The sequence below is a fragment of the Trichosurus vulpecula genome, chromosome 4 (genome assembly GCF_011100635.1).
Source record: "Trichosurus vulpecula isolate mTriVul1 chromosome 4, mTriVul1.pri, whole genome shotgun sequence".
In the NCBI taxonomy this organism is placed as follows: Eukaryota; Metazoa; Chordata; class Mammalia; order Diprotodontia; family Phalangeridae; genus Trichosurus; species Trichosurus vulpecula.
The window spans coordinates 220,765,920-220,793,257 of record NC_050576.1 but is presented as its reverse complement, the minus strand read 5'-3'; the positions used below and the strand labels follow the sequence as shown (position 1 = coordinate 220,793,257).

The window sequence follows — 27,338 nt, the reverse complement described above, 5'->3', positions numbered from 1 at the left end:
CTTTGCTGAGAATACAAATTCCTTCCACTGTATTAGCTGCCCTGCTCACAGGAGCTACTCACCAAGTTTCAGTAGCCAGCCTTCACGATCTGGATTGAAGAAAGTATGAGTGAGGTCATTTCCATCATCTTCAGGGATTTTAAAGGGTTCATTTTTTATGCTCTCGTAGAGATTCTGGGACAAAAGATTACATTATATATGTCTCTGGCACTATCAGTGTTGTTCCTTTCACCATTACATTTAGCCCTTTCCTTTTTAAAAAATGATTATATTTGAAGCCTGCTGGACATTTAAGGATAACAGCGTATAAATATATGGGGAAAATATAAAGCACCAGATCTCTTATCCAACATAACTCCCTTATTCAAGATTTAAAATCCATCACCCCTTTCTCAATTGTTTACTTCAGTCTCTATGCCCACTTGGCAATGAAATTCAATCCTTTCCTCCTAAGACATAAACCCATTCCAAAGTCAACAAATTCTTCTGATCCAAAAAAGTACTGACTAACAATAACTCACATCAGAGAAGCAGCATGATATGGAAGATAACAATACTGATCCTAGAGTCAGGAAGATCAGAATTTAAATCTTGCTTCAGACACAGTATCTGTGTGACTTTAGCAAGTCGCTTAACCTCTCAAACTCTCATCTGTAAAATGAGGAGAATAGCAACTAACACAAAGGGTTATTGTGAGACTCAAATAAGATAATATATATGGAGCACTTTATAAAAACCTTGAAGTGTTATGTAAGTATTAGTTATTATGTCATTTTAAAATTGGGACATTGTCTTCCACACACTCACCCTGAGCAGTTCTTCTGGCAGATCGCCTCCATCATTAATACCTCGATTCATGCCAATGAACCTCTCTACTGTGGGCTTATCTTTGACATTGGGGTTATGGAGACTGGTATTCAACATAATGATGGCAAAGGAGAGAACGTAGCAAGTATCTATAAGAAATAAAACAGCAAAAATATGGCAGTGCTAAGAAGATCAGCCATACATCAATAGGAAAACAATACTAACTGCCCAATGGAATCAAGGATTAAAAATCTTGATTTCCAGAAGAGTTTCCTGAATTCATTCCAAAGCTTCTAGTCACCCTGGAGAAATACAGGCAATTGACAGAGCCACATGACAAAGCTGATGACATCCTGTGCCAGTGTTTGCTATTGGAAAGTATTCCATACAACCAACAACAGAACTACAAAGGGAAAGACAAAATGTGATAGACGCTCCTATGGACCCTATACACTTTAAAGATTACTCGGTGGCAAGAAAAGAATCTACCAAAACTGCCTAGAAGAAACGGGATTAGTGACTGCCAACAGCCTTACTTACCTGTAGACTGAAAGACTCCATTATTGCATTGACAATATCGCTGTGCAAATGCTTCCATCATTCGATCAATCTTCTGTGCCTCTCCTGGAAGACGAAAGCTCCACAGAAACTGCCTGTATAGTAAAAAGAACGTCTGTTATGGTATCCTTAGAAGACAGTTTTTTCCTCTAAATTACAGAACCTCCAGTAACATTTTATATGAAAGAGTGATAAAATGATCTACTTGGTTTTAAAAATTCTGTCCTAAAGTACTGGACAGATACATCCCCTTCTCTACATTTCAGACATACTGGCTAATCTTATTTATGCTAATATAATAACTTACTTGTTCTGATAATATGCATGAGGAAATAGTAGAAACTGTACAACATATCACTGGATAGTTATAAAAATTTAGTACCTATTGAATGCCCAGGAAGGCATTTAGTTAACTGGAATGATAAATCAGAAGCTCCCTCCCTTTCATGGACTAACAAACAACAAATATCAATGCTACATATACAGACTTTAAAATACCCTGAAGAACTCAACCAAAAACTGCACTGGAATTGAACCTTTATCGCAGACTAAAATAATGCCTGCAATCATCTGTACATAACATTGATTTCTAAAAACTTAACAACAACTTTTAAAATATATATTACTATACACTCATAATCTTTAAGCTACATGGAACAAAAATGGAATTTTTAAGCTACATGGAACAAAAAATCCTTCAAACTGTAGAAACTCGAAAGAAAGTAAAAAAAAATCACATGGGAACCAGATGAGTGTGTGTGTGTGTGTGTGTGTGTGTGTGTGTGTGAGCACACACACATATACATACCTCACTTACATATATACACATACATACACACGGGTGTATGTATGTATAGGTGTGTATATATATGTTTGTGTTCCCTGTTGCACTCTCTGCTTAGAGAGGATAAGCTCATATTTTAATACTTTAATTCAACTGCAAAAATCAGTTCCATTTTACATTAAGTATAAAAGAAGAAATTGCAGGAGAGCAACTTGTTCCAGGATTATTTTTATCTGAACTCAAAGGAAAAATGAGAAGATGATGATAATGATGATTGATGATGATGATGATGATGATGATAATTCTGGATTTGCTGAATGTAACCAACAGTGATACGTCTGGAGGGAGCCCAGGAAATACATAAAGGCATGGATTCCAAAGGTGCTACATCTATAAGAACTTTACCAACAATATGACAAAAAAGAAGCATCAACCAAATGGCTGAATACTGTAGATTTGTTTTTAAGAAGAGGGATTTATTAGAGTAATTGAGGATCAAGTTATTGCCACCAGAAAACGTAAAAAGGCTTTAGTTAAGGAACTTGGACTTTTGATCAATGTAAACGATGCAGTGAAGGGATGGAAACTGTGCAACAATTTAGCATCTACCAAACACCTAGAAAGACACAACCAGGTGATTAGAATTAATACGCCAGATACTTGTTATCCTTCATGAACAGAAGACAAATCCCAATAGTAAAAATACAAACCACAAAATATCCTTGAGAATTCAGTAAATATACTGTAATAGAATTAGAGCACCATTATAGACAGAACTATTGCCCATAAATAAATGGCTGGACACAACATTAATCCAAAAATATTAAATCAATGTTTAGATTAATAAGGTTATGATCGATTTCACCACCACACTGAATAATCTTAATTTCTAAACTATGTAGAATAGAAAGTCTCCAAAGATCTCAAGGAAGAAATTAACACCGAGCAGGAAGGTGAAGAACATGTTATCCCTGTCATCCTGGGTGCTAATATAGCTGTCCATAAGAAATTTTCAGTGCATCTACAGAAGGTAAGCAACACCTCAATACTCTTATTCAATTACAAAAAAGTCAACTTATCCACTTGTGCAATAACTTGTAAAATAGCAAATATAAAATAATGACAGCAGGATAGCAACTTGTCTTTGGACTGTTTCTACCTAAAATACAACAAAAAGAATGAGAAGAATAAGAGTGACAATAGCTACACTTTATATTAGTCTTTAAGGTTTGCAAAATCTCTTTATATACATGATCTCACTTAAGCCCAATAACAACCCTGAGAGGCAGGTAGTATAAATATAAAAAACATCAGAAAAAGGGAAAATCAATATTGTCTGATTGGAGTGAGTAATCCCTTTCATCAAACTAGTAAACAGAATCAGACTACACATATCCTTTGTTACAAGCAAAGTCAATATATGAACATCCTGATTTATGCAAAACAGAATTTCCCAAATAATCTACACAAGTATTCTTTTCAAATAGGGATCAAGCCAGTTGAGGAGATCCAGTGTTCAGCTTAATTTTATCTAGTTGGCTGAAATGAAAATGTTAAAGCAAGTACTAAGAAATGATGTCATTCCATTGTGCCCAGATGACAAAAATTCAACATAGTTTTACAAGTGACTTGTGACAATCATATAAAAGGATCCCAAGATGACAGGTGGAATTTAGAACTGAAGTAGATTTTTCTTTACAAAATGAGGTATCTACTTCTTCACTTTCTGAAGATATAAGTTAGAGGTTTTTTTCATTAAAAAAAAGAAAAGAAGACATTAAATACACTTGTACTTTCATGATTTGAAGAGGAACAAGTAAGAAATCCTAGTTATTTTTAGCTATTATTTTATAAAACTTACTAGGTTTGCTTCATTCATTATATTTTATGCAGCCCCTGGGTTAGGGACACAATAGGCACTTAATAAATACTTGCTGACTGATCTAAGAGCAATATTAATAAATAAGTTAAATCTTTGCCTCACAGAGATTTGGCAAACAAATTGGGTATCTCCCCTATTTTTCCCTTCCCTTTCTATCTCTCCTACCTCTCTCTTAATTTTCCTTACCAAGCTATAATCTGGCTTAAGTTTGTTGTACTTATAGAGTAGGATTATATTTTCTCTTTTAAAAATTGAAGGCAGCATGGTAATAGTGGCAAGAGTATTGAATTGAGAATCGGATGATCTGAGTTTCAGTTTCAACCCTGCTTTTAACTAGATGCGTAACAACGAACATGTCTCATCGCATCTATAAACTGAGAGGCGGGAGATACTAGACGACTTCTAAGGCCTTGTCTAGTTCTAAAGTTTAATGACTAACAGATTTCTTTATTAAGCTAGTTTTTAAAAAAATTTATGTGACTCAATTTTTGAATGAGCCAGAGGCCCACTTGGATAAGGAAAAAAGTTTTTCACCTCTTCTATAAATAAAAAGTTCTTCTAGTCCATTTAAATTATGAATCAATCTACAAAGTAACCGTTGTATAAAATGATGTTATTTGACATCTTTCACAATTCCCCTTAACCATTCAATAACTTTCAATTAAGTGTCAATAGATTAGTAAGGAAAATCAGTTTTAAGATTTACTAAAATACTCCATATAATATGCAATAGAAACTTTTAAACAACAGTCATTTGATTCCAAAGCTGCCTTTCATGCCTTATTTATCTCTAGTATACTTACCGTAATGCCTGGACAAGATTAAGATCTGTGAATTCATGTAACTCCACAAAAGCATGAAGGACTTGGATGTTAAATTCATCTCTATCGAGGTTAATTAAAAAAAAAAAGACAACAGAAGCAAAATTAGGAGGCATAGTTCATCACAAGATAAAATTTATCACAGCTTCCCACCATCCCTTGGAAGCAAAAATCCCTTTAAAAATGGATATTCTCAGGGATTAAATCCCACTGGATTAGAAACTAAAGCCATTGCCTTACAATGTCCACAACTTGGAAAATAAAGATCAGATTTTCCATTTAAGATTATCTACATTCAATACATTTTGTTACCTACGACATGATATTATAGAATCTCAGAGTAGGAAGGTGGAGAGCCTATAGTCCAAAGATAGGTTTGAGAACAGGGCTAAGTTTGAGAAAGTTACAGAAGTATAGTTTGGGAAGGGAATATAGCTCTTTACCCATCTTTTCTACCTCCCCTAAAGCCAGGGCTATATACCTTTCACCCAGGTAGTCTCCAATAGCAGTTTTGTTGAGCCCTTCACCTTTGTAAAGGAACTGTGCAATATCTTCACAAGTGTTCTTCAACAGGTCATTCTCTATTAAGAACTGGATCCCCTAGAATATCACAAGAAAAGTGCCAATAATTCTAACAAGCTTTATGTACATTCTCTCACTTGCTGTTCATAACAATCTATAAGGAAGTCACCACAGGTATTTTCCATGGGTCACACAGCTAGCAACAGTCAGAAGTAGAATTCAAACCTAGGCCTCTCCTTAATCCAACATCAATGCTTTTAATACCCCACAGTATCCCTCATTCAATACATCTACAAGGAAAAAGGACAATTTAGGAGATGTAACTAAATTGAACTTGTTAAGGATTCAATGAATGTTCCCTAATTGAAAAAATTAGAGGATCAGTCATCAGAATTTTCCATCAGGTGCTAGGCATAACACTAAACGGATGACATCAATTTCTACAGGATCATCAGAAGCAAAAAAGCTCGAGAACACTTTTGGGTTCTCATATAAAGTCATGCCTGAAAGAAGCCATCCAAAGTAATAATAGTCATGATTGCGTCCAATTTTTCTTACCTTTTTGGGGTCCATATTGAATTTTTTCCTGCCCATGGCTACCTGTTTGTTCCTCTGCATGTTTTTCCTATAAGATAATCATCATAACAATTTATTAGTGCTCTAAGAACTTCAAAAGTTCATTAAAATGAATGTATACCCAAAGGTACACCTGGAGAAAATTAATTTACACAAATAAGAAACACAGACAAGTAGAATTTGGCTTCAAAATATTAACAACAAATTAAATGACAGTATTCAAATTGTCATTTTTACATTTGGTGAATGCCATAAAAACCTCAAATCTGGTAGGGGTAAGAATATTTGGATATACAAGTTATTTTCTTCTATACGCAAGAGTTGGTTTAAGTTGGGTTAAGCAGGCATTTTTTCCAGTCAAAATTTGTATTTAATTTGGAACGATGAAATGTAGACATCAGTGAAACTATTTAAAAGTAATGCAGGAAATGTAGAAAACTAAAATAAATTTAGATGCATTCCATGATGTTTCTAAGATGAATCCTGCAGTCTTACAAAATGCATATGGATATAGTCTAGAGATTCTAAAAATGACTTTTAATGTAAATTACGACTGAAATTCATGAGTGTTAGGTTTTTTATTATTAATTCATGTGTATGCTTCTCATAACTCAATGTTTAATGTATGTTTGAAAAGGAGGCTATAAATAAACTGTAGAATAAAAAAATTAAGGGAGAATAATAGAATCTTAGGGATGGAAAGTATCTCAGAGATCATCATCCTTATTTTACAAAGAAAGAAAGTGAGGTTCAAGGCTTGCCAAACACAACCAACTAGTGGCAAAACCAGGAAGAACCTACATCTCCTGATTCCCAAGCCTGAAAAAAATTAATCTTTCTGTTATCCACAAAAGAAATAGTTAGCCATAATTTTGGTTTAATTAACTAAGAAAGACTAAACTGGCCTGTTTGCTGGTCCCACATTGTCTCCTTGTCTTTCCAAAGGTTGTCTTTGCCTTGCCTGTAATGTAGTCCCACTTCATTTCTACCTTCTAAGCTTTGTTCAAATACCATTTCCTATAGAAGGGCTACTCTGACCCCTTCAGTTGCTCCAGTTGCTGATCTAGTTTTTTTTCCACAAGGATGCTTCAAATGGCTCCTTTTTATGGAACACCCATCTTTTATATTAATGGTTAAGCTCAAGTTTTCAGAATGTGTCACCTACAGGAATGTTTTAAAGGCCTGATTTTATGTTTCATATGAATGTATATGTAGTCTGTATCAGATTGCATGCCATCTTGGGGAGGGGGAGAAAATTTAGAACTCAAAATCTTATGGAAGTGAATGGGGAAACCCAAAAATAAATAAATTATTAAAAAAAGGTGATTTTATTGAATGTCTATCTTTTTTCATTAAAAGTTAGGTTCAGGTTTTCAGTATATGTCACCTTCGGTTTCACCTTGAGCTTTTTTGCTCTTCAGAACACATTATTCCATTCCTCCCTATGATTTACTGCAGGTGCACAATAGTCCTGTGTTATTCAGATTTCCTTTCCTTCATATTCCTTTCCTTTCCTCTCCTGCTCACTTGCAGAAATTGTTGTTTGGCTTTGGAATGGTTCACTTTTACCACCGCTGGTCTTGAAATTAGCAGCCTAGGTGTTTTTGTTTGTTTGTTTTACTAGTTTTCCTGGGAGCAAGTTGCACGTTCTTTCAAATGGTACTTTGTTTTATGTTCAGAAGTCCTGGGAAGTTCTCATATATTATTTCTTGAATTATGGTGTTCAGGTTTTTTGACCTGTCAAATTCTTCTGGGAGACCCATAATACTTAAGGTGTCTCTGCATCCAGGCTTCAAGAGCAACATTCCTTATTCATATAGTGATCATGTTTTCATTTAACATTATTGCTTTTTGCAACATTTCTTCCAGACTGTCCTTTGCTTCTGTGTATTTACATTTCCAAACAATAACTCTCTCTTTTGGTTCCTTGATGAGGTTTGCTACCACAGATTCACGTTTTTCTATTCTGCTGATTATTTTTGCTGAGCAGGCCATAAATTCTGCTTTTACAATACTTGCTTCTCTTTTAAACCATTCAGGAACATCTTGTGGTTCCATGGTCTCTTGGGAATTCATGGGGCCTGCTGCCACAGTACGTACTGATTCATTTTCCTTTGTCTTGCAATACTTATTAATAGATGTCTGAGTTCATTTACTGATCTTGAGGCCACATCCCCTTCTCTGTTATTATCGTCTTCCCTTTTGGCTCATCTGCTTATGCTCAATCAATTGTATTTTTACCTCTTGATATCTTCAGTGATTTCAGTATTTTTCCTTATATTCTCCTATTCCTAACTTTCTAATTCTTTCCTCTGGATGGTGGTTTCCATGGGGGTCAGAAGCAAAACACTTTCGAGGAGGGACAAGGTGAAAGGAGCAAGTGAAGAATAAACAGGGGGAAAACACGATAAAAGCTGATGGGAAACTGGAAAGCAGTAGGGCAGAAACGAGGTATAGACCAACATCTCACACCATATGCCAAGATAAGATCAAAATGGGTATACAACTTAGACATAAAGGGTAATACCATAAGCAAATTAATGAAGCTGACCTGTCAGAGCTATGGAGAAGGGAAGAAATTATGACCAACAAAAGACAGAGAACATTATGCGATATAAAATGGGAAATTTTGATTGTATTACATTAAAAAGGTTTTGTATAAACAAAACCAATACAATCAAAATTAGAAGGAAAATAGAAAACTGGGAGAAAAATTTTACCACAATTTTCTCTGAAAAAGGCCTTATTTCACAAATATATAGAGAACGGAGTCAAATTTATGAGAATTCAAATCAATCCCCAATTGATAAATGGTCAAAGGATGTGAGCAGGCAGTTTTCAGAAGATATAGCTATCTATTGTCATATGAACAAATGCTCTAAATCAATATTGATTAAAAAAATGCACATTATGACAACACTAAGGTACCACCTCACAACTAACAGATCTGCTAATATGTCAGAAAAGGAAAATGACAATGTTGAAGGGGAAGTGGGAAAATTGGGACACTAATGCACTGTTGATGGAGTTGTGAACAGATCCAACCATTCTGGAGAACAATTTGGAAATATGATCAAGGGGCTATAAAACTGTTCATACCTTTTGACTCAGCAATGCCACCACTAGGTCTGTATCCCAAAGAATTTCTTTAAAAGGAAGAGGACCTATATGTACAAAAATATTTATAGCAGCTCTTTTCGTGGTGGCAAAGAACTGGAAATTGAGGGGATGTGCATTGATTGGGGAATGGGCTGAACAAGTTGTGGTATATGATTGTAATGAAACACTATTGTACTACATATAAGAAATGACAAGCAGGATGTTTTCAGAAAAATCTGGGAAGACTTACACGGACTGATGCAAAATGAAATGAGCAGAACCAGAAGAACTTTGTACACAATAACAGCAATACTGTACAATGGTCAACTGTGAATGACTTAGCCATTCTCCACAATACAACAATTGAAGGCAATTCTGAAGGACTTATGATGAAAAATCCTGTCCATCTCCAGAGAAAGAACTGATGGTGTATAAATGCTGATTGAAACATACTCTTTTTTTACTCTATTTTTCTTGGGCTTTTATGGGTCTGTGTTTTCTTTCATAATATGACTAATATGGAAATACGTGTTGCATGACTGAACAAGTAAACCTGTATCAAATAGCTTTCCTTCTCAAGGAAGAGGGAGGGGAACGAGGAAGAGAACTGGAACTCAAAATTAAAAAAAACAAAACACCCTAAAGTTAAAATTTGTTTTTACCTGTAATTGGAAAAAATAAAATATGAAAAACCCTAAAAATAATAGTCTATATGTTTTCTTCAGCTTGCATTACCTTACCAGGGGTGGGGAATCTGTGGCCTCAAGGCCACATGTCCTCAAGGTCCTCAAGTGCAGCCCTTTGATTGAATCCAAACTTCACAGAACAAAACCCTTAATAAAAGGATTTATTCTGTAAAACCAAGGATGTAGAAGGCCACAGGTTCCTCACCCGTGACCTAGACTATTACAATTGCCTTCAAACCCATCTCAAGCCTCTCCCCAATTCTCCATCCTCCATTTAGCTGACAGAGTGGTTTTTCTGAAGTATATATGTTAGTCTCCACCTCACTTCAGTGGCTCTTTATTACCTCCAGAAACAAATACCAACCTTTCTGTTTGGCATTTAAAGCTCTTCATACCTAGTCACTTCCTACCTTTCCTTCCTTCTTACACTTTATTCCCCTCCACAAATTATATGATCCAGCTACACTGGTTTACACTGCTCCTCATACATTGAGATCTCTCATCTGTGTGCCTTCGCACTAGCTGTCTCCCACACCTGAAATGCTGTGCTCCTCATCTCTGCCTGAGGTTTCCTGACTATCTTTAAGACTCACCCCAACTCTTACCTCCTGCAGGAGGCCTTCCCCAGTCCCCTCAGCTACTAGTACCTTCTCCTCTGAAACTACTTTCCATCTGTTCAGTGTAAATCCTGTGTGTACAGAGTAAAACACACACACACACACACACACACACACACACACACACACACACACACCCCAATTAGAGTAGGAGCTCTTGGAGGAAAAAGACTGTTTTTATCTTTCTTTGTATCCCTAATTCCTGGTAAGCACATAATAAATACTTATGGACTAAATGGCACACTCACCTCTCTTCTGTGGATCCCAGGCTCTCAATTTCATTCGTCACTTCTGCTATCTCATCCTTCAGACGCTGCAAAAACAAGAACAGAAAACAAAACCATAAATAAGATGCCAAGAAAGGAAAAACCATAAGCCAAAATAAAACATCTGACATCTAGTGCTGAAAAATTTCTCCAAATTAAAATCAATCTGAAGAAGACTACCTTATTGCATAACTGACTATCAGACCATCAATGTAGAGGTTATAAATGCAGACATAAAAGACGTAATGCTACATTCTTGCACTGCCCTTATTTTCTACCTTGTTAAGTGAAAAAACTTACCTGAAAAATAAACACACACAACCAGTATTCTGACACATTATCATCTTTTGCATGACAATACATAAATGAAAATTCTCTGACTCCATTATGATAAAGAAAAGTTAGTAATACTTCAATCATTTTTCATCTCAGAAAATGAAAGCATGTATTTGGAAAAAACTGTTTTGTATTTAAAATGACCAGCTATTTTCTTTTTTTTTTAATTCTTATTTTATTTTTTAATATTTTTAGTTTTCAACACTGATTTCCACAAGATTTTCAGTTACAAATTTTCTCCCCATTTCTACCCTTCCCCCCATTCCAAGATGGCATATATTCTGATTGCACCATTCCCCAGTAAGCCCTCCATTCTGTCACCCCACTCCCCTCCCCTATCCCCTTACTTTCTTGTAGGGCAAGATAGATTTATATGCCCCATTCCCTATATATCTTATTTCCCAGTTGCATGCAAAACCAACTTTTTTTTGAGCATACACTTTTAGAACTCTGAGTTCCAAATTCTCTCCCCTCTTCCCTTCCCACTCACCCTCCCTAAGAAGGTAAGCAATTCAACATAGGCCACACATGTATCATTATGCAAACACTTCCATAATAGTCATGTTGTGAAAGACTAACTATATTTCCCTCCATCCTATCCTGTCCCCCTCTATTCAATTTTCTCCCTTGACCCTGTCTCTTTTCAGAAGTGTTTGCCTTTGATTACCTCCTCCCCCCATCTGCCCTCCTTTCTATCATCCCTCCTTTCTTATCCACTTCCTCCTACTTTCCTGTGGGTAATATACCCAATTGAGTGTGTATGTTACTCCCGCCTCAAATCAAATCTGATGAGAGCAAGATTTACTCATTCCCCCTCACCTGCCCCCTCTTCCTTTCCAACAGAACTGCTTTTTCTTGCCACTTTTATGTGAAATAATTTACCCCATTCTATCTCTCCCTTTCCCCCTCTCTCAACATGTTCCCCTTTCACCCCTTAATTTTTTTTTTAGATATCATCCCTTCATATTCAACTCACCCTGTTCCTTCTGTCTACACACACACACACACACACACACACACACACACACACACACATATATATGTATATTCCCTTCAACTACCCTAATACTGAGAAAGGTCTCATGAATTACAAACATCATTTTTCCATGAAGGAATGTAAACAAAACAGTTCAATTTTAGTAAGTCCCTTATGGTTTCTCTTTCTTGTTTATCTTTTCATGCTTCTCTTGATTCTTGTATTTTAAAGTCAAATATTCTGTTCAGCTCTGGTCTTTTCATCGAGAAAGCCTGAAAGTCCTCTATTTTATTGAAAGTCCAAATAGAAATTTCTAAGGCCTAATGAAGCAACATTCTAGGAAGAACAAATTGAACTAAGTTGGCTGACACTTGGGAGCACAAGGAAAAACAGCATTTCTAAGGCTGCTGCTTTCTCACAAGAAGGAAGAGATTCAGATGTTAAAATACTACAGGAGTAATTCCTGAAATGATATCATAATAAGGCTCTCTGGTCCCATGACAGATCAAAAGAAAACTACTGAAACAAGATTTTACCACTTCAAAAAGCTGAGCACTTCCCAGAAGCAGAGATAAATAAGTAGGATAAGATGGACAGAACTTTCAGTAGAGGTTACGGACCAGCCTCAGATGACTATCAAGAGCCTTAATAAGTGACAGAAAATATTACCATTATTGTTGCTCCTTCATAACTTCTAGAGAAGGCAAAAGGTACAGAAAACCAAATAAGCCAAATGCTGCAATCTATTTTATTAATTCTTGCTTTACATTTCACTATGGCTCTTTACCATCTTTCTCTTTCATTTTCTCTTTCTTCATTTATAAAATTCAGATTCTGTGAAACAATAAGGAGAAGGAAGAGCAGTACACTGGAAATACCTGGAATCATAAGATTCAGACTCAAATTGAAATGCTGTCTCTGACACTAAGTACCTGTGTGACATCAGAAAAGTTACCTTAATCTCATCTTTAAATAGGCATGATAAAATCTGTACTACCTACAACTCAAAGGGCTGTAGTGAAGAAAGCATTTTACAAAACAAAAAATGCCACAGAAATATGAGTTATTTGCTCTGAAAATATTGGAACAAGCTTAGGTTATGGAATGAAAGATGAATACTGAAATGCAGACATCATGTATTTTCACTCTACTCATTATATGTGATTCTTCTCAAATATTACTTAATGATCTGAAAATAAATATGAAATATCCATTTGAGTAACAAGACTTATACAGTTATAGAAACAGCATTTCTTCCCACAGAGTCCATGCCCACTTCAGGTCTATTAAAAGTGGATTACTTTTGTCAATCCCCATCTATATGGCCCCTCTTACAATGTACAACTTCTTAAGGTGACTTGACAATAATTAGCCGGGTCTTGGGATATCTAAAGTAGGCAGAGCCTCTGATTAATCATACCAACTTCTTTTAAGACTGGAAGTTGCTCTACTGGCAAATCAGGTTTCTCCACTTATCTACTTAAACTTCTTATGGCATAGATATAAATAATAAACTCACTGGAAAAGCTCCATTGAGAAGCTGTAAATCAGCTGACTGTCTAATTTAATTGATAGATATATCTTACAGCTAATCACTCATCTGCACGTGCCAACTCCATTCAAGTACTGCATTTGACTGCATAGATCTCCTATGAAACTATATTGCCAGAACACGAACTATTTAATACTAGCTTACCTAAAATTTTTAAATAAAAGCATACCCCAAATTATAAACACCTAACCTGGAAATATTCTGTACATCTAAACAGCATACTGCCTCCCTTTTCCTCACATGAACCTAAAAGATTGTTCCAGACAGCAACCAAACTGTCTTAGACTGAGTTCCAGTTGGTCTTACTATTTTTATCTATTAGCATGTCACAAAAGTACTGTTTTCTATTATTTTTCAAAATATCCAGTATTTTAACCACATTATAAATAAAACAGGTAGGCTAGCCTTAGAAAATAGCCACCATTTACAACAATGTTACTAGAGGAAATTCATTCTAACAACCTTACACATTACAAAACTACTTACAAATGAGTTTTTTGGAACCCAATCTGTTCATAAATTGGAGCCTGCCTATATCAAGATATTAGTTAGCTAACTCTTCCCACCCCAATTTTTTGATATTACTTTAATGTCAAAGACTCATGAATAGCTCTGCTGAGGAATACACATGCCATGTGCAATAAAATTATATTGTTAGATTCCCAAAGAATATAAACTCAAAATCCTATGCTAGGGCAATGTAAGCTATTCAAGACAATGCAAATAGAAATTAAGTCTGGAACCTACCAATTGCTAACCAAAGGGCAAAAATAACCTTTTCAACTGGATCTAGAGATATGATATTGTCTCAAGATTTGGGGGCTCTTTTGATGCTTTTCCGGTATAGTCCACAATGTAAGGTAGAAAAAATTAACAATTCTTCTTTACTCATTCAAGTAAAAAAAAAGTGCTTCTCCCTCCAAATAAATTTCTGCTATCAAGACTTTAAGTAGAGATTTTAAAACTATCTACTAGGGGAGCTTTTCTCAAAAGAAATTATCAGCCTGTGTTCAAACCAATAGCCCAGGCATACTCAGACATTACAAAAACAAGAAAACTTGCAAATACCACTTCCTGGCCCCAAAATATTACAGTACCCTAAAGTATTACAATAAATTCTAAAATAAATTATACAGCTCCAAGGGATAAAATATGTCACTCAACGACTTCTAGTTCTTTCTCAAACAAGGAAATACTATTCTTTAAGTTATACCACTTAGAAAGAAGGGAGGATAATGTGGCATACACTAGCATAACTCCTATTTCAAAAATCTATCTCACAGACAATGGAGATTGTAATTGACTCCTTAAAAGTATAGAGCCAATCTAAATCACTATTGATTAGAGAAATGCAAATTAAAACAACTCTGAGGTACCACCTTACATCTGTCCAATTGGCTAATATGACAAAACAGGAAAATGATAAATGTTGGAGAAGATGTGGGAAAATTGGAACATTAATGCATTGTTGGTGGAGCTGTGAACTGGTCCAACCATTCTGGAGAGCAATTTGGAACTATGCCCAAAGGGGAATCAAACTGTGCATACCTTTTGACTCAGCAACATCACTACTAGGTCTGTATCCCAAAGAGATCATTAAAAAAGGGAAAAGGACCACATGTACAAAAATACTTACAGCAACTCTTTTCGTGGTGGCCAAGAATTCCCCCATCAATCGGGCAATGGCTGAACAAGTTGTGGTATATGAATGTAAGGGAATACTATTGTTCCATGAGAATAGATGAGCAGGCAGATTTCAGAAAAACCTAGAAAGACTTGCATGAACTGATGCTGAGTCAAGTGAGCAGAACCAGGAGAATGCTGTACACAGTAACAGCACATGGAGCAATGACCAACTTTGATACACTTAACTCTTCTGAGCAATGCAATGATCTAAGACAATTTCAAGACTCATAACAGAAAATGCTATGCACATTTAGAGAAAGTACTATGGAGTCTGAATGCAGATCAAAACACACCATCTTCTCTCTTTGTTTTCTTTCTCATGGTTTTTCACTTTTGTTCTGATTCTTCTTTCATAACATGACTAATGTGGAAATACATTTAATATGATTGTACATGTATAGTCTGTATCAGATTGCTTGCCATCTTGGGGACGAAGGAGTGAAGAGAGGGAGAAAAGAATTTGGAACTCAAAATTTAATAAAAGTGAATGTTGGAAACTATCTTTATATGTAATTGCAAAAATAAAATACTATTAAGTGGCAGGGGGAGGGAAAGCATAGAGCCAAAAGGAATTTTGAGAAAAGCAGTTTGTACTGGCTGTTTTGAAGTTAACAGCTGAACGGCAGGGGGAGGGAAAGTATAGAGCCAAAAGGAATTTTGAGAAAAGCAGTTTGTACTGGCTGTTTTGAAGTTAACAGCTGAACAATGTCAATGAGGTGCTTCTTCCTATGCAGTTATGAAGAGGTTATGTGTTTCTCTGTAAATCTATGGAGAAGACTGAAAGGGAAAAGGTTAGGCGAAACTTTTTCCTTGTCAAAATTATATTAAACTGTATTTTTTTAAATGATAAAGATAATTTTACAAAGAGCTTAAGAAAAGCTGAAAAGATGTTTCCTGTGATGGTCAACAACTTATTTCCTGAGATATAGAATTTAATGTTTTTCTTAAGGAGAACTAGAAAGAAGATTGAGAAATTAATCAATATATAGAGTAAGCTGAATAATTTGGGACTGTGCTTTCTGACAAATGAATAGGAGTCATCTGCTGTTATACTGAGAATTTGAGGTAATTCTGGTTGTGAGCTTTTTCACAGCCAAAATACTGTAAATAACATCTATATAATTATGCTTGATTATAAATTACAGTTTTAATAAATTGTATGTATTTATCACTATTATTTAGTTACAGAGAAAAAAAGAGTAATTACTAATGGGAAAGGAGATCTTTCCAGTTTATTTTATATAGAGACATTAACATCTAATGAACTGGGATTGGTGCCTGAGCTATTTAATAAAAGGATTGTAATTTTATTAATGGGAAATACATAGTCTAACTTAGCTATGGATCATTCCAGAGCTCAGATAATAATAGTAAATAAGAGAATTAATGAAGTGGTAGACTGAGAGAAAACATAAAAGAAAAGGTGGCCAGATCCCATTTAATGTCACTACATAAAAGGGATACTACATTGGGATCGACAACCAGCCATGAATGGGGGCTTAAATCTTGAGTTTTTGAGTATTTTTTTCCTTACCTCTTCTCACAGGTATTTTCTCATATAACTTAAATGCAAAGTGTCTGATTGGCTATTGACAATTAATGACAACAACTTGTATATGTACTATTTAGTTTGGTCTTTTTGTCTTGCTAAGGATAAATTGTATATTATTAGTACTTACAAAGGTCCCAATATTTTGAGCACTGTGATGTTTTTGAACTGGAAAATTTACATGGGTGGCTCCTGATCTTAGGAGCAAAGTCAGCACGTTAAAATAAAGAAATTATAAGAATCTTGAAGAGAAATACAGTACAACTTAATAGCAGTATGTGGGAAATGACCTATATACTTCTTTCCGAGGAAGAGGAGGAGCTAGTCAAGAAAAAATATAGAGGCCTTTCTCAGAAAAGAGAGACAGAAAGCAAGAAAGTTGAAAGAAAATAACTGGGTCAGAAAGGGTCAGCTCATCTATGAGAAAAACCTAGAGTAGAAAGAAAAATTTAAATCTGTGTACAAGGCTTAGGATTAGATTTCCCCAGGGCAGAACAGAAAAGTAACAGCAGTGCATGAGCATAGGTACAACCTTACAAAGAAAGATTCCCAACAGGGAGATTCAAATCTGACTAATGCTAGAACATCCAGGATAAGGCACTAGATTTGGAATCAGGAAGACCTAGGTTCAAATCTTGTCTCAGCCACTTACTAGTTCTGTGATCCTGGACAAGTGACTGAACTTCTCTGTGTCTCAGTTTTCTCCCCTATAAAATGAGGGTGATGGACTTGATGGCCTCTAAGGTCATCTGGGGGCAGCTAAATGGTGCATTGGATAGAATACTGGGCCTGAAGTCAGAAATATATGAGTTCAAATCCAGCCTCAAATACTTCTTAGCCGTGTGCCCCTGGGCAAGTCATTTTATCTCTGTTTACCTCAGTTTCCTCATCTGTAAAATGAGGATAGTAATAGCACCTACCTTGTTGTGAAGATCAAATGAAATTAATAATTGTAAAGCATTTAGCACAGTGCCTGGCATATAGCTACATAAATGTTAGGTATTATTATTTTTAAAGGTCCCTTATAGCTATTTCCTTATATCTATGATCCCATGATGATGCAAAATCACCCAAGCAGAGAAGGCAAAGAAGAAAATGTATCTTCTGTGACAACAGCCAAAATATCAAATTGCATCAATATCTTTATGTTTTATCATCCTTTTGCTAATAAATTATATATACACACACACACACACACACACACACATTCAGTAATTTTGATGTTTCTTAACTTACACAGAAAATAATTACTAATTTAAAGGAGGTTTATTCAGTTTATTAAACAGTTAATATCTAATGAACCTGAGCTAATTAATCAATTGAGAAAGAGACTGCAATTTTTTATTTTTTAAATTTTATTTATTTTTAGTTTTCAATATTCACTTTTATAAGATTTTAAGCTCTAAATTTTCCCTCCTCCCTCTCCTCCCCCCTCCTCAAGATGGTATGTAGTTTGATATAGGCTCTACATGTACAATCATATTAAACATATGTCCACATTAGTCATGTTGTGAAAGAAGAATAAGAACAAAAGGGAAAAACCACGAGAAAGAAAAAACAAAAAAAAGAGAAAAGAATATGCTTTGATTTGCATTCAGACTCCATAGTTCTTTCTCTGGATATGGATTTTCCGTCATGAGTCTTTTGGGAATTTTCTTAGATCATTACACTGCTCAGAAGAGCTAAGTCTATCAAAGCTGGTCATCTCACAATGTTGGTATTACTGTGTACAATGTTTTCCTAGTTCTGCTCACTTCACTCAGTATCAGTTCATGCAAGTCTTTACAGGTTTTTCTAAAATCTGCCTGCTCATCATTTTTTATGGAACAACAGTATTCCCTTACATTCATATACCACACCTTGTTCAGCCATGCCCCAATTGATAGGCATCCCCTCAATTTCCAATTCTTTGCCACCACAAAAAGAGTTCCTATAAATATTTTTGTACATGTGTGTCCTTTCCCCTTTTTTTGTGATTACTTTGGGATACAGACCTAGTCATGGGTATGACTCAAAGGGTATGAGACTGCAATTTTTAAAATGAAAATAAATTACCTTAGTATATGGTAGGTGCTTAGTAGTTAGGCACATTGTAGGTGCTTAATGTTTACTGACCGACTATCCAAACGTACCTGTGGATCACACTAGAGCTACGAAAGATAAAAATAAGAGGACAAAACAAGTGGTGGTCTAGGATGGGATGATACACAAATGAGACTGCTAGACACCATTTAACCTTGAGTAGGATACACCTCTTCATACCTATCACATTAGTAAAACATTTGCCTTATTCTACTCACTTGAATGTCAGCCAATAGTTCCTGCTTCCGACGACGGATGTTCTCCAGTTCCTGACGTTCTTGTAAGGACAGGTCGCCAGGAACTATAAAAGAAAGGGAAAATATTATTCGGAATCCTCGGCCTCTTAAAAATAGCTTGACCGTTTCAATTCAGAGAGCAGATAACAGAGGTTACCCAAAAACTAATGGATTTCGAAAGAACCTCTATTCTAATATCAATAAATAGGCTTGAAAGACAAGAGGGATCCAATGATCCACTGTTCAGAGAGAAAAGCTCTTAGGGGATGGAAAACAGGAAGAGAGAAGCCTACTCTGTAACAAAAAGAAAGGAATAACATTAACGCATAAGTTTATCTTAGGTCCTCTCTAAAACAATGACCTTGAAACCTTTTAGCAATAAGTAGCCTAAGAGTGACTAGTAGATGTACCTAATTGATGATCTGTTTTACCATATCCTTTGGAGAAGTCTAGAATAAGGACACTCACTAACCACTGCTTGAGGTCATGCAACTATGAAATACTAACCCAGAAAATAATAATAAATACACCCAATTTAGAGAGACATATACTCAATATAGTTCCTGCCAATACATCAGAGTAATCAACCCCTCCGCAGCCTTCACATACTAATAAGAATTTTTTTAACTTCTAATATGCACTATTCTAAGTTACAATTATGTAACATATGGTAACCAGTTCTAGACTATAAATGATTGATTTCCACACACATGGATGGGTTCTATTTGCTATAGGAAATCCAAGTGGAGCTATAAGGAATGGAGATGTGTAAAAAGGTTTCTTGAGAGAAAGGAAGATGACACCCTGTATGAATTTTAATTTTTTGCACCTTCTGGAGCATCACATTCTTCTCCTGCACTGTCTGATGTCCATAATGTTAGGTTGTCTCTAAGCAACTGCATGATAAGGGTGCTGTCTTTGTAGGAGTCTTCGTTCAGTGTATCAAGTTCTGCAATAGCCTCATCAAAAGCCGTTTTAGCCAATGTGCAGGCAAGCTCTGGGTTATTAAGGATCTCATAGTAAAATACAGAAAAGTTAAGAGCTAGCCCCAGGCGAATTGGATGTGTAGGTTGCATCTCTTTCTTGCTGATGTCAAATGCTTCTTGATAAGCTCCTTGGGAATTATCTATTGTTTGTTTTCGGTCATCGCCACATACTACTTCTGCAAGGTACCAGAAGTAGTCTCCCTTCATTTTCAGATAGAAGACCTTGCTCTCTGGATTAGTCACACTGGCTATTAAAAACTTATCCAACAATTCCAGGATGGTGGTACAAATGGATCTTAGCTCACACTCCACTTTCTCCTGGTAGTCCTTGACCAGCTGCATCTTCTTGTCAGTGGTGTCAATTTTCTGCTCAATGCTGACCTTCGCCCCCCAACCATGTTCCTGTAGGCCACCGAATGCAGGCTGTGCTCCTCACTGGAGAGCTCGAAATATACAGGAAATACAGTGCAAATTCCAATAATGCAACCACTTCAGGGGATTCATTATTTTCACCAAAGATCCTTTGAGAAAAGAATCCCTAATGCACCAAAAGGAAACTACATATATTGACAGGATAACATTGTTTTGGAATGATTTACTTGATCCTTTTTGTCACTACTTTTTGGAGGAAGCTATAACAGGATTCTCATTTATAATTACAGAATTCTTTTGGAGTAGGAAGAAACTTTTAAAAAAATACTTTGTGATTATAGCATCATTTGCCTTACAGCAAGATGCTAAAGTCAACACTATGAAGGCTGCATAGGCACAGCTAAATTAACGAACTATGCACTCAGCCTGAATGATACGGAACAAAAGCAAAGTATTCATAAAAAACGATGCCCATCTGGAACAATCAACTTTATCAATCTAAACTGGAAAATGTAAATTATTGCTTTCCCTTCAGAATGCAAGTGCCTACTTCTCAAGTTGGTGAGTTCATATGTGATAATTTAATAGTTCATATTTGATAATCTCTTCAAGGGTCAAATAGCTTCCACATTGTGAAGTCAATTCCTCCCCAAATGACAAGAGAATATAAAGCTTATTCAGTCAAGGTGGAAAATGGGGATCTCTCCAAAGAGACTAACGTGGATAGACCAGCAATTTCTTAACAAACTTAAATTGTTTGAAGCTATGAAGAAAAGACAGAAATAAGGCAGGTAAGTAAAGCCTTAATACAAAAGTGTGACATAATATTAATGCTAGAAGTACTGAGGCTCACTGTGAGCTAAAGCTAGTGAGGAAATCTTAGGATAATAAATGAATAAATAAATTAATAAAAAAATTGAACAATTACCATTTACAGAAAATAAGAGCATCCGTGGTCTCAAGGAGCTCACATTCTAATATGACAGAAAATACAAATAAGAGGTTTCAGCAACAAGTCAGATGCAAAGGTCGTATATTAGATTAGTGTTCAATAAACCAGAGAACGTAAATACCAGGAGAAGAACATTATTCAATAACAGCCACAGAGAAAGCTGAATAGCATTTTGGTTGGTTTACACCAGCATCTTACAACATACATCACAATAAGCTCTAAATGGATAAGCAACCTAAATAAAGAATCACAGATTTAGAGACGAAAGAAACTTCAGATTTTATCTAGCCTAACCCCCTCTTGTCACAGGTCATATCATTTAAAAATATTAGAAGACAGAAAGTCAATCAGCTGTGTTGGGAGTACATGGAAACTTATAAACTCATAACCAAATAAAAAATACAGATCATAAAAGGCCATTTTGATTACATCAAATCAAAAAGCTTTTACCTAGGAGAAGCTGGAGGAGGAGCAAGGGAATTTTTGCCTCTTTCAGAAACAAAACAAAATAAAACAAAACAAAAAACACATTGACTTTCTGGTCCTAGCCTTTTTTGCAGCAGGTTGTTCTACAGAGTCCTTCCTCTTATCTGTATCTACTTACTCATCTAGGACCTTCTATAGCAAGAACCTTATATGATAGAAATTTTCATATCCAATGCAACCTTGCTAATTGGCATTTCCTTATCTGAGACAAAAAGGCAAGAAACCAGTCAGACTCATTTCCTAGAGACCTGACGCCTCAATAATGATAATGATAATGATAATAATAATAATAATGATGATGATGATATTAACAACCCTGTTCTCATCCATATCACCAAACATCCCTGTTGCATGGAATGACCCACATTTGGCCACAGTGAATTACAAGGGGTATCAAGAACTTGGTATGTCTTGGGCACCAGATCAGGAAAGCTACCTTTTTTTAGATAACTGTGCTCCTCTTGCTATGGTCTCTCTTCTCTTGGCTGAATCACACATGTATCTTGTTCTTGTTGAAATCTAGCTTTCTTTCTTTTTTTTTTTTTTGGCAGGGCAATTGGGGTTAAGTGACTTGCCCAAGGTCACACAGCTAGTAGGTGTGTCAAGTGTCTGAGGCTGAATTTGAACTCAGGCCCTCCTGAGTTCAGGGCCGGTGCTCTACTCACTGTGCCACCTAGCTGCCCTGAAATGTAGTTTTCTTATCTGTGATGACATTCATCTAGATTTATCTTTGTCTCCTTTTGGTTTGTCCCATATCTCATGACTAGTCATATCTCAGGTTAAAATTTAACAATTCTTTCGCATTACTTAAAATGTGCAAGTAAAGATCTATTGCTTTCATCATTCATTGGCCAGTTTGTGACTCCCATCTATCCTACACACTGATGCCAAATAATATAAAAATTGTCCCTGTTGAATCCTTTTAACAAATATTCAGAATCAAGCGAAATAAAATTCCCACAATGCCCATGTCCCAAAATGTGCCCATTCTGCGTATTTAGTCCATCGCCTCTTTGTCAGGTTATGGACTGCCTTATTTATCCTCAGTCATCCGGAATCATAGTTGGTCACTGGACTGACGAAAGTTCTAAAGACTTTCAAAGCTGTTCATTTTTATGATGTTGCTGTTATACTGTAAATTGTCTAGAACATAACATTAGAAAAATGGTAACTGAACAATTAGACAAGGAAGCAGCGATCACAAAGAGCTGCATCAAAGGTCTGCCTGTATCACTCATCTATGCAAAAACTCCAGTGGCTACCTACTGGCTATGAGATAATCTAATTTCCTCTGCTTAGCTGTTTAAAGTCTTTCACAACATGCCCTAACCTATTACATCAGCTTCATTCCCTTCTTACAATCTGTGGATCCGGCCAAACTGTCCTTTTCTCTGCTCCTCACATATGATGCTCCATCTTCTGTCTCTGTGCCTTTCCCCGGGACATCTCCCATTCTCAGAGTGTGTACTCATCCTCCCCTTGGCCTCACAGAACTCCCTTCTTTCTCCAAGATGTGTGTCAATCACCATTTGCTACACGAAGCCTATACTAATTTTCCCAATTGCTAGTGCCCTTCTTGTATTTGACTACCTTGCATTTATTCTCTCAATGTTTATTCTTTATATATATGTATACATACATATGTTCACATATTTATTGTCACTAACATTAGATTTTAATAGGGGAGACTATTATTTATGATAGGGATGGTTTAATTTATTATTTTTGTATCTCCATAGATCTACCACAGTGCTTGGGACACTGTAGGTACTTAATAAATATATGTTGACTGTGTCTTTTGTGGAAACTTTTAAATCCCCAAAATCAATGGCAATAAATTTGAACAGCATCAAATGTCTGATTAAAGTCCAACATCCAAAAGTAAAGGGGATTAATACAAATGTAAAAGGTTAAGAGCCAGTCCTGGTTAGATAAGTGATGAAATAATAATAATTATCATTTTTATAGTGACTTAACATTTGCAAGACTTTTTACATATGTTGCTTGGTTTAATTCCGACAACTCTGCAAGGTAGATGCTATTATTACCCCCAATTATATACTATTATTATTATAATATGTAATATTACATTGGTTTAACCTAAATGATTTTCTTTGTTGCAAGGGAGGATTTTGTGGATGGGGGAATACTATAAAGTGATTATGGTGTGCGAGTGTGTGTGTATATTTATAATGCATCAGTAAAACGTTCTGTTTTTAAGAGAAAAGACTGTGGAAAGCAATAACACTACAGAACTGAAGCCAGGCAAATATAATCCTGATTTTTAAAAATGGAAAGAGTGGAGTTGCATATATAGGTCAGTGAGCAGGGCTAAACCCTGAGCAAAATTCTAGAACATAATAATTTAAATTTAATCTAATTTTAAAATTAACATTATTTTATCTTTCTCCCATCCCTGCCATTCCCAAACAAAAAGTCAGGACCTAAAAAGATCCCAGAAGGGTAAAATACTGGGCAATATCTAATAAGATGATATTCAATAGGAATAATGGGTATCAACAATTAATTTTGTAATTATAAGATGAGAGAGGCATGTTTAAATAACAATTGTGCTGGAAAAAAATCTACGGGTTTTATAAATCAGCAGTATAATTTTGCAGCCAAAGAAATTAATATGAACTTGGGTTATATTAAAAGAAGCATACTTTCCAGGAATGGAGAAATGATAGTCCTACTTAACTCTGCCTTTGTCAGACTTCACCTGGGGTATTTTGTTCAGTCCCAAAGTTTAAAATAAGCTGTAAGTTGTCTAGGAGGACAACCAAGATCATGCAATTTGCAGATGGAAAAAAAGAAATTGAGAAAAAATATTTGCAGCAAATATATCAGCTAAATAGTTGATGAGTACAATCTATTAAGAAGTGAGGCGAGTAGATAGAGCATAGTCCCTGGAGTCAGGAGGACCTGAGTTCAAATCCAGCCTCAGACACTTGACACCTGGGCAAGTCACTTAACTCTGCCAAAAAAAAAAAAGTGAAGCCTTGCAATAAAACTAATAATATATACTAACAATCAAAGGACATAAAGGCCTTGATTCTATACCATACGAGGATCAGTTGAAGAAAATGGGCATGTTTAGCCTGAAAAAGAGAAGACTAAGAGGAAATGTAAGTGTCTTCAAGTATTTGAAGAGGTGTCATATGGAGAAACTTAAATTTGTCCTATTTGGCTCCAAATGGCAAAAACAAAATCAATGGGTGCAAGCTGCAGAGAAACAAATTTAAACTTAATCTGAGAAAAAAAAGTCTAACAACTGGAGCTAATTCAAAAGGATTACCTTGAGAGGTGATAAGTTTCATCCTCCTTATATACTTCAAAGTTGAGGCTGGATAACCACTTGTCAGTTATATTGCACTGGAAATTTCTTTCATGTATGAGTTGGACTAGATGGTCACTAGATGGTCACTTCCAACTCTCAAATTCTACAATTTTGTAAAGATTGATATAAACTAATAGAGAGTGAAGGAAGCACAACCAGGAAAACAATATATAGCATGACAACAATGTAAATAGAAAGAACAAAAAATATTAAACCGAATACTGTAATTATGACCAAGTTTGACCCCAAGAAAGAGTTAAGAAAATGTATCTCCCTTTCTTGCTTTGTAGAGGTGCAGGACTATGTGTATGGAATATTGCATGGACTATCAGACAGAGCAGATGTCTTGGTTGGTTTTTCTGATCTGTTTCTTTTTTCCCTGTTTTTTGATATATATGATCAATTGCTGGGCAGGGGGAAAATATATCCAGAAATGAAAGTAATATAAAAAAAGATTTTAATAAAATAAGATTTTAAAAAGTAAAGTTATGCAAAGCAAGGTCAACAGAAACATTACTGATATAACACTGATGACAACTATGATGAAGGAAGGAAAGAAGGAAGGAAGGAAGGAAGGAAGGAAGGAAGGAAGGAAAGAGGGTAGGTCAGAGGCAGCAGAACTTCAGAAAGACCTGGAGACAACAAAAATATTTGTTCATTTATTTGGTTTGTTACCTACTAAAGGTTTTAAATAAAGATTTACTCCTAATTTTGTAGATTTACTTTATGACTATTAGGTTTAATACAGAAAGGGCTTTTTAAATTAGAAATGACACAAAACTAGGAAGGAGAAATAACATGCTGTTGGATTCAGGAACCAAGAAGATCTCAACAGGCAACATTGGGGCAAATCCAATAAGATGAAATGTAATTTAATTCAGTATAATATACAGTTGGATGGACAACTGATAAAGCTGGCTCATCAGCATATATATCTTGGAAAGATCCTGTAGATCAGCAATAAGCTAGGCCAAAAAGGTAATAGTAGAAAGAAATATTTATGCTAAAACCTTACAAAATATAGGCATAGAGGCACTTTTTAAAAAAATCATAAAAAGCATATATCTAAAACCAAAAGCAAGCATTATATGCAATGGGGATACACTAGAACCTTTTCCAATAAATACAGGAGTGAAGCAAGGATGCTCACTCTCCCCTGTATCATTTGATACTGTTCTAGAAAGGCCAGCAATGGCAATAAGACAAGAGAAAGAAATTAATACAACCTCCTCTATTTGCTGATAATATGATGCTATATTTGGAAAATCCTGGGGAATCAGCAAAGATACTAATTGAACTGATTAACTGCTTCAACAAAGTTGCAGGCTACAAAATAAGCCCTCAAAAATCAACAGCAATTCATATAATAACAAAACACAAGTAACAAAAATAGAAAGGGAAATCTTATTCCATATAACTACAAAATGGATAAAATGTCTGAGGACTGACCTACCAAAGCACATAAAAGACTTGTAAAAATTCAATTACAAAGTGCTCCTTAAAGAAGTAAAGAACAATTTAAATTCAGTGCTGGTGGCTAGACAGTGCCAAAATAATCAAAATGACAATACTACTAAAAGTTAATTTATACTTCTAATGTTATACTAATCAAATTAGCAAGAGAATATTTATAAAACTTGATAAAATAATAAAATTAATTTGTAATAACAAAAGATCTAGAATATCAAAGGAAATGATGAAAAGAAATAGGGATGAAGAGGTAATAGTACTTTCTGACCTCAAATTATATTATAAAGCAGCAGTGAACAAAACCATCTGGTATTGGTTAAAAAACAGAGAGACAGATCAGTGGAAGAAACTGGACAAAGGAGAGTCAGAAACAATACAACACAATAACCCAGTGATGGATTAAGTAGAAAATATAAATTATGTAGGAAAAATCCTTTTTTTGATTAAAAATAAAAAACTGTTGGGGAAAACAGGAAAGCAGACTGGCAAAAATTAGGCTTAGACCAATACCTTATATCATATTCCACAATAAATTCTAAATGGATATGTGAACACTATTATTAAAGATTATACTATAAAAAATTAGAAAAGAAGCAGACCATTTACCTCTCACAGCTATGGGTGGGAGATATATTCCTAATAGAAGCAAATACAAAATATAAAATAGATACTTTGATACATGTAACTGAAAAGCTTC

The 27,338-nt window shown here is 35.4% G+C and overlaps 1 protein-coding gene and 1 pseudogene across 3 annotated transcripts in view; both read right to left on the bottom strand.

Annotated features, from left to right (window-relative positions):
* The window catches only part of CYTH1 (cytohesin 1), a 172,021-nt gene that overhangs the window by 30,664 nt on the left and 114,019 nt on the right, over positions 1 to 27,338 (bottom strand). For all 3 annotated transcript variants that reach the window (XM_036756207.1, XM_036756206.1, XM_036756208.1), the window contains exons 2-9: positions 19,018 to 19,100; positions 10,601 to 10,665; positions 5,933 to 5,999; positions 5,334 to 5,452; positions 4,835 to 4,915; positions 1,348 to 1,460; positions 808 to 956; positions 62 to 174 (exon numbers count right to left, since the gene is read on the bottom strand). In XM_036756207.1, coding sequence (XP_036612102.1) covers positions 62 to 174; positions 808 to 956; positions 1,348 to 1,460; positions 4,835 to 4,915; positions 5,334 to 5,452; positions 5,933 to 5,999; positions 10,601 to 10,665; positions 19,018 to 19,100 — 790 coding nt within the window. The remainder of the gene's footprint in view (positions 1 to 61; positions 175 to 807; positions 957 to 1,347; positions 1,461 to 4,834; positions 4,916 to 5,333; positions 5,453 to 5,932; positions 6,000 to 10,600; positions 10,666 to 19,017; positions 19,101 to 27,338) is intronic.
* On the bottom strand, positions 19,851 to 23,284 carry LOC118845946 (annotated as a pseudogene).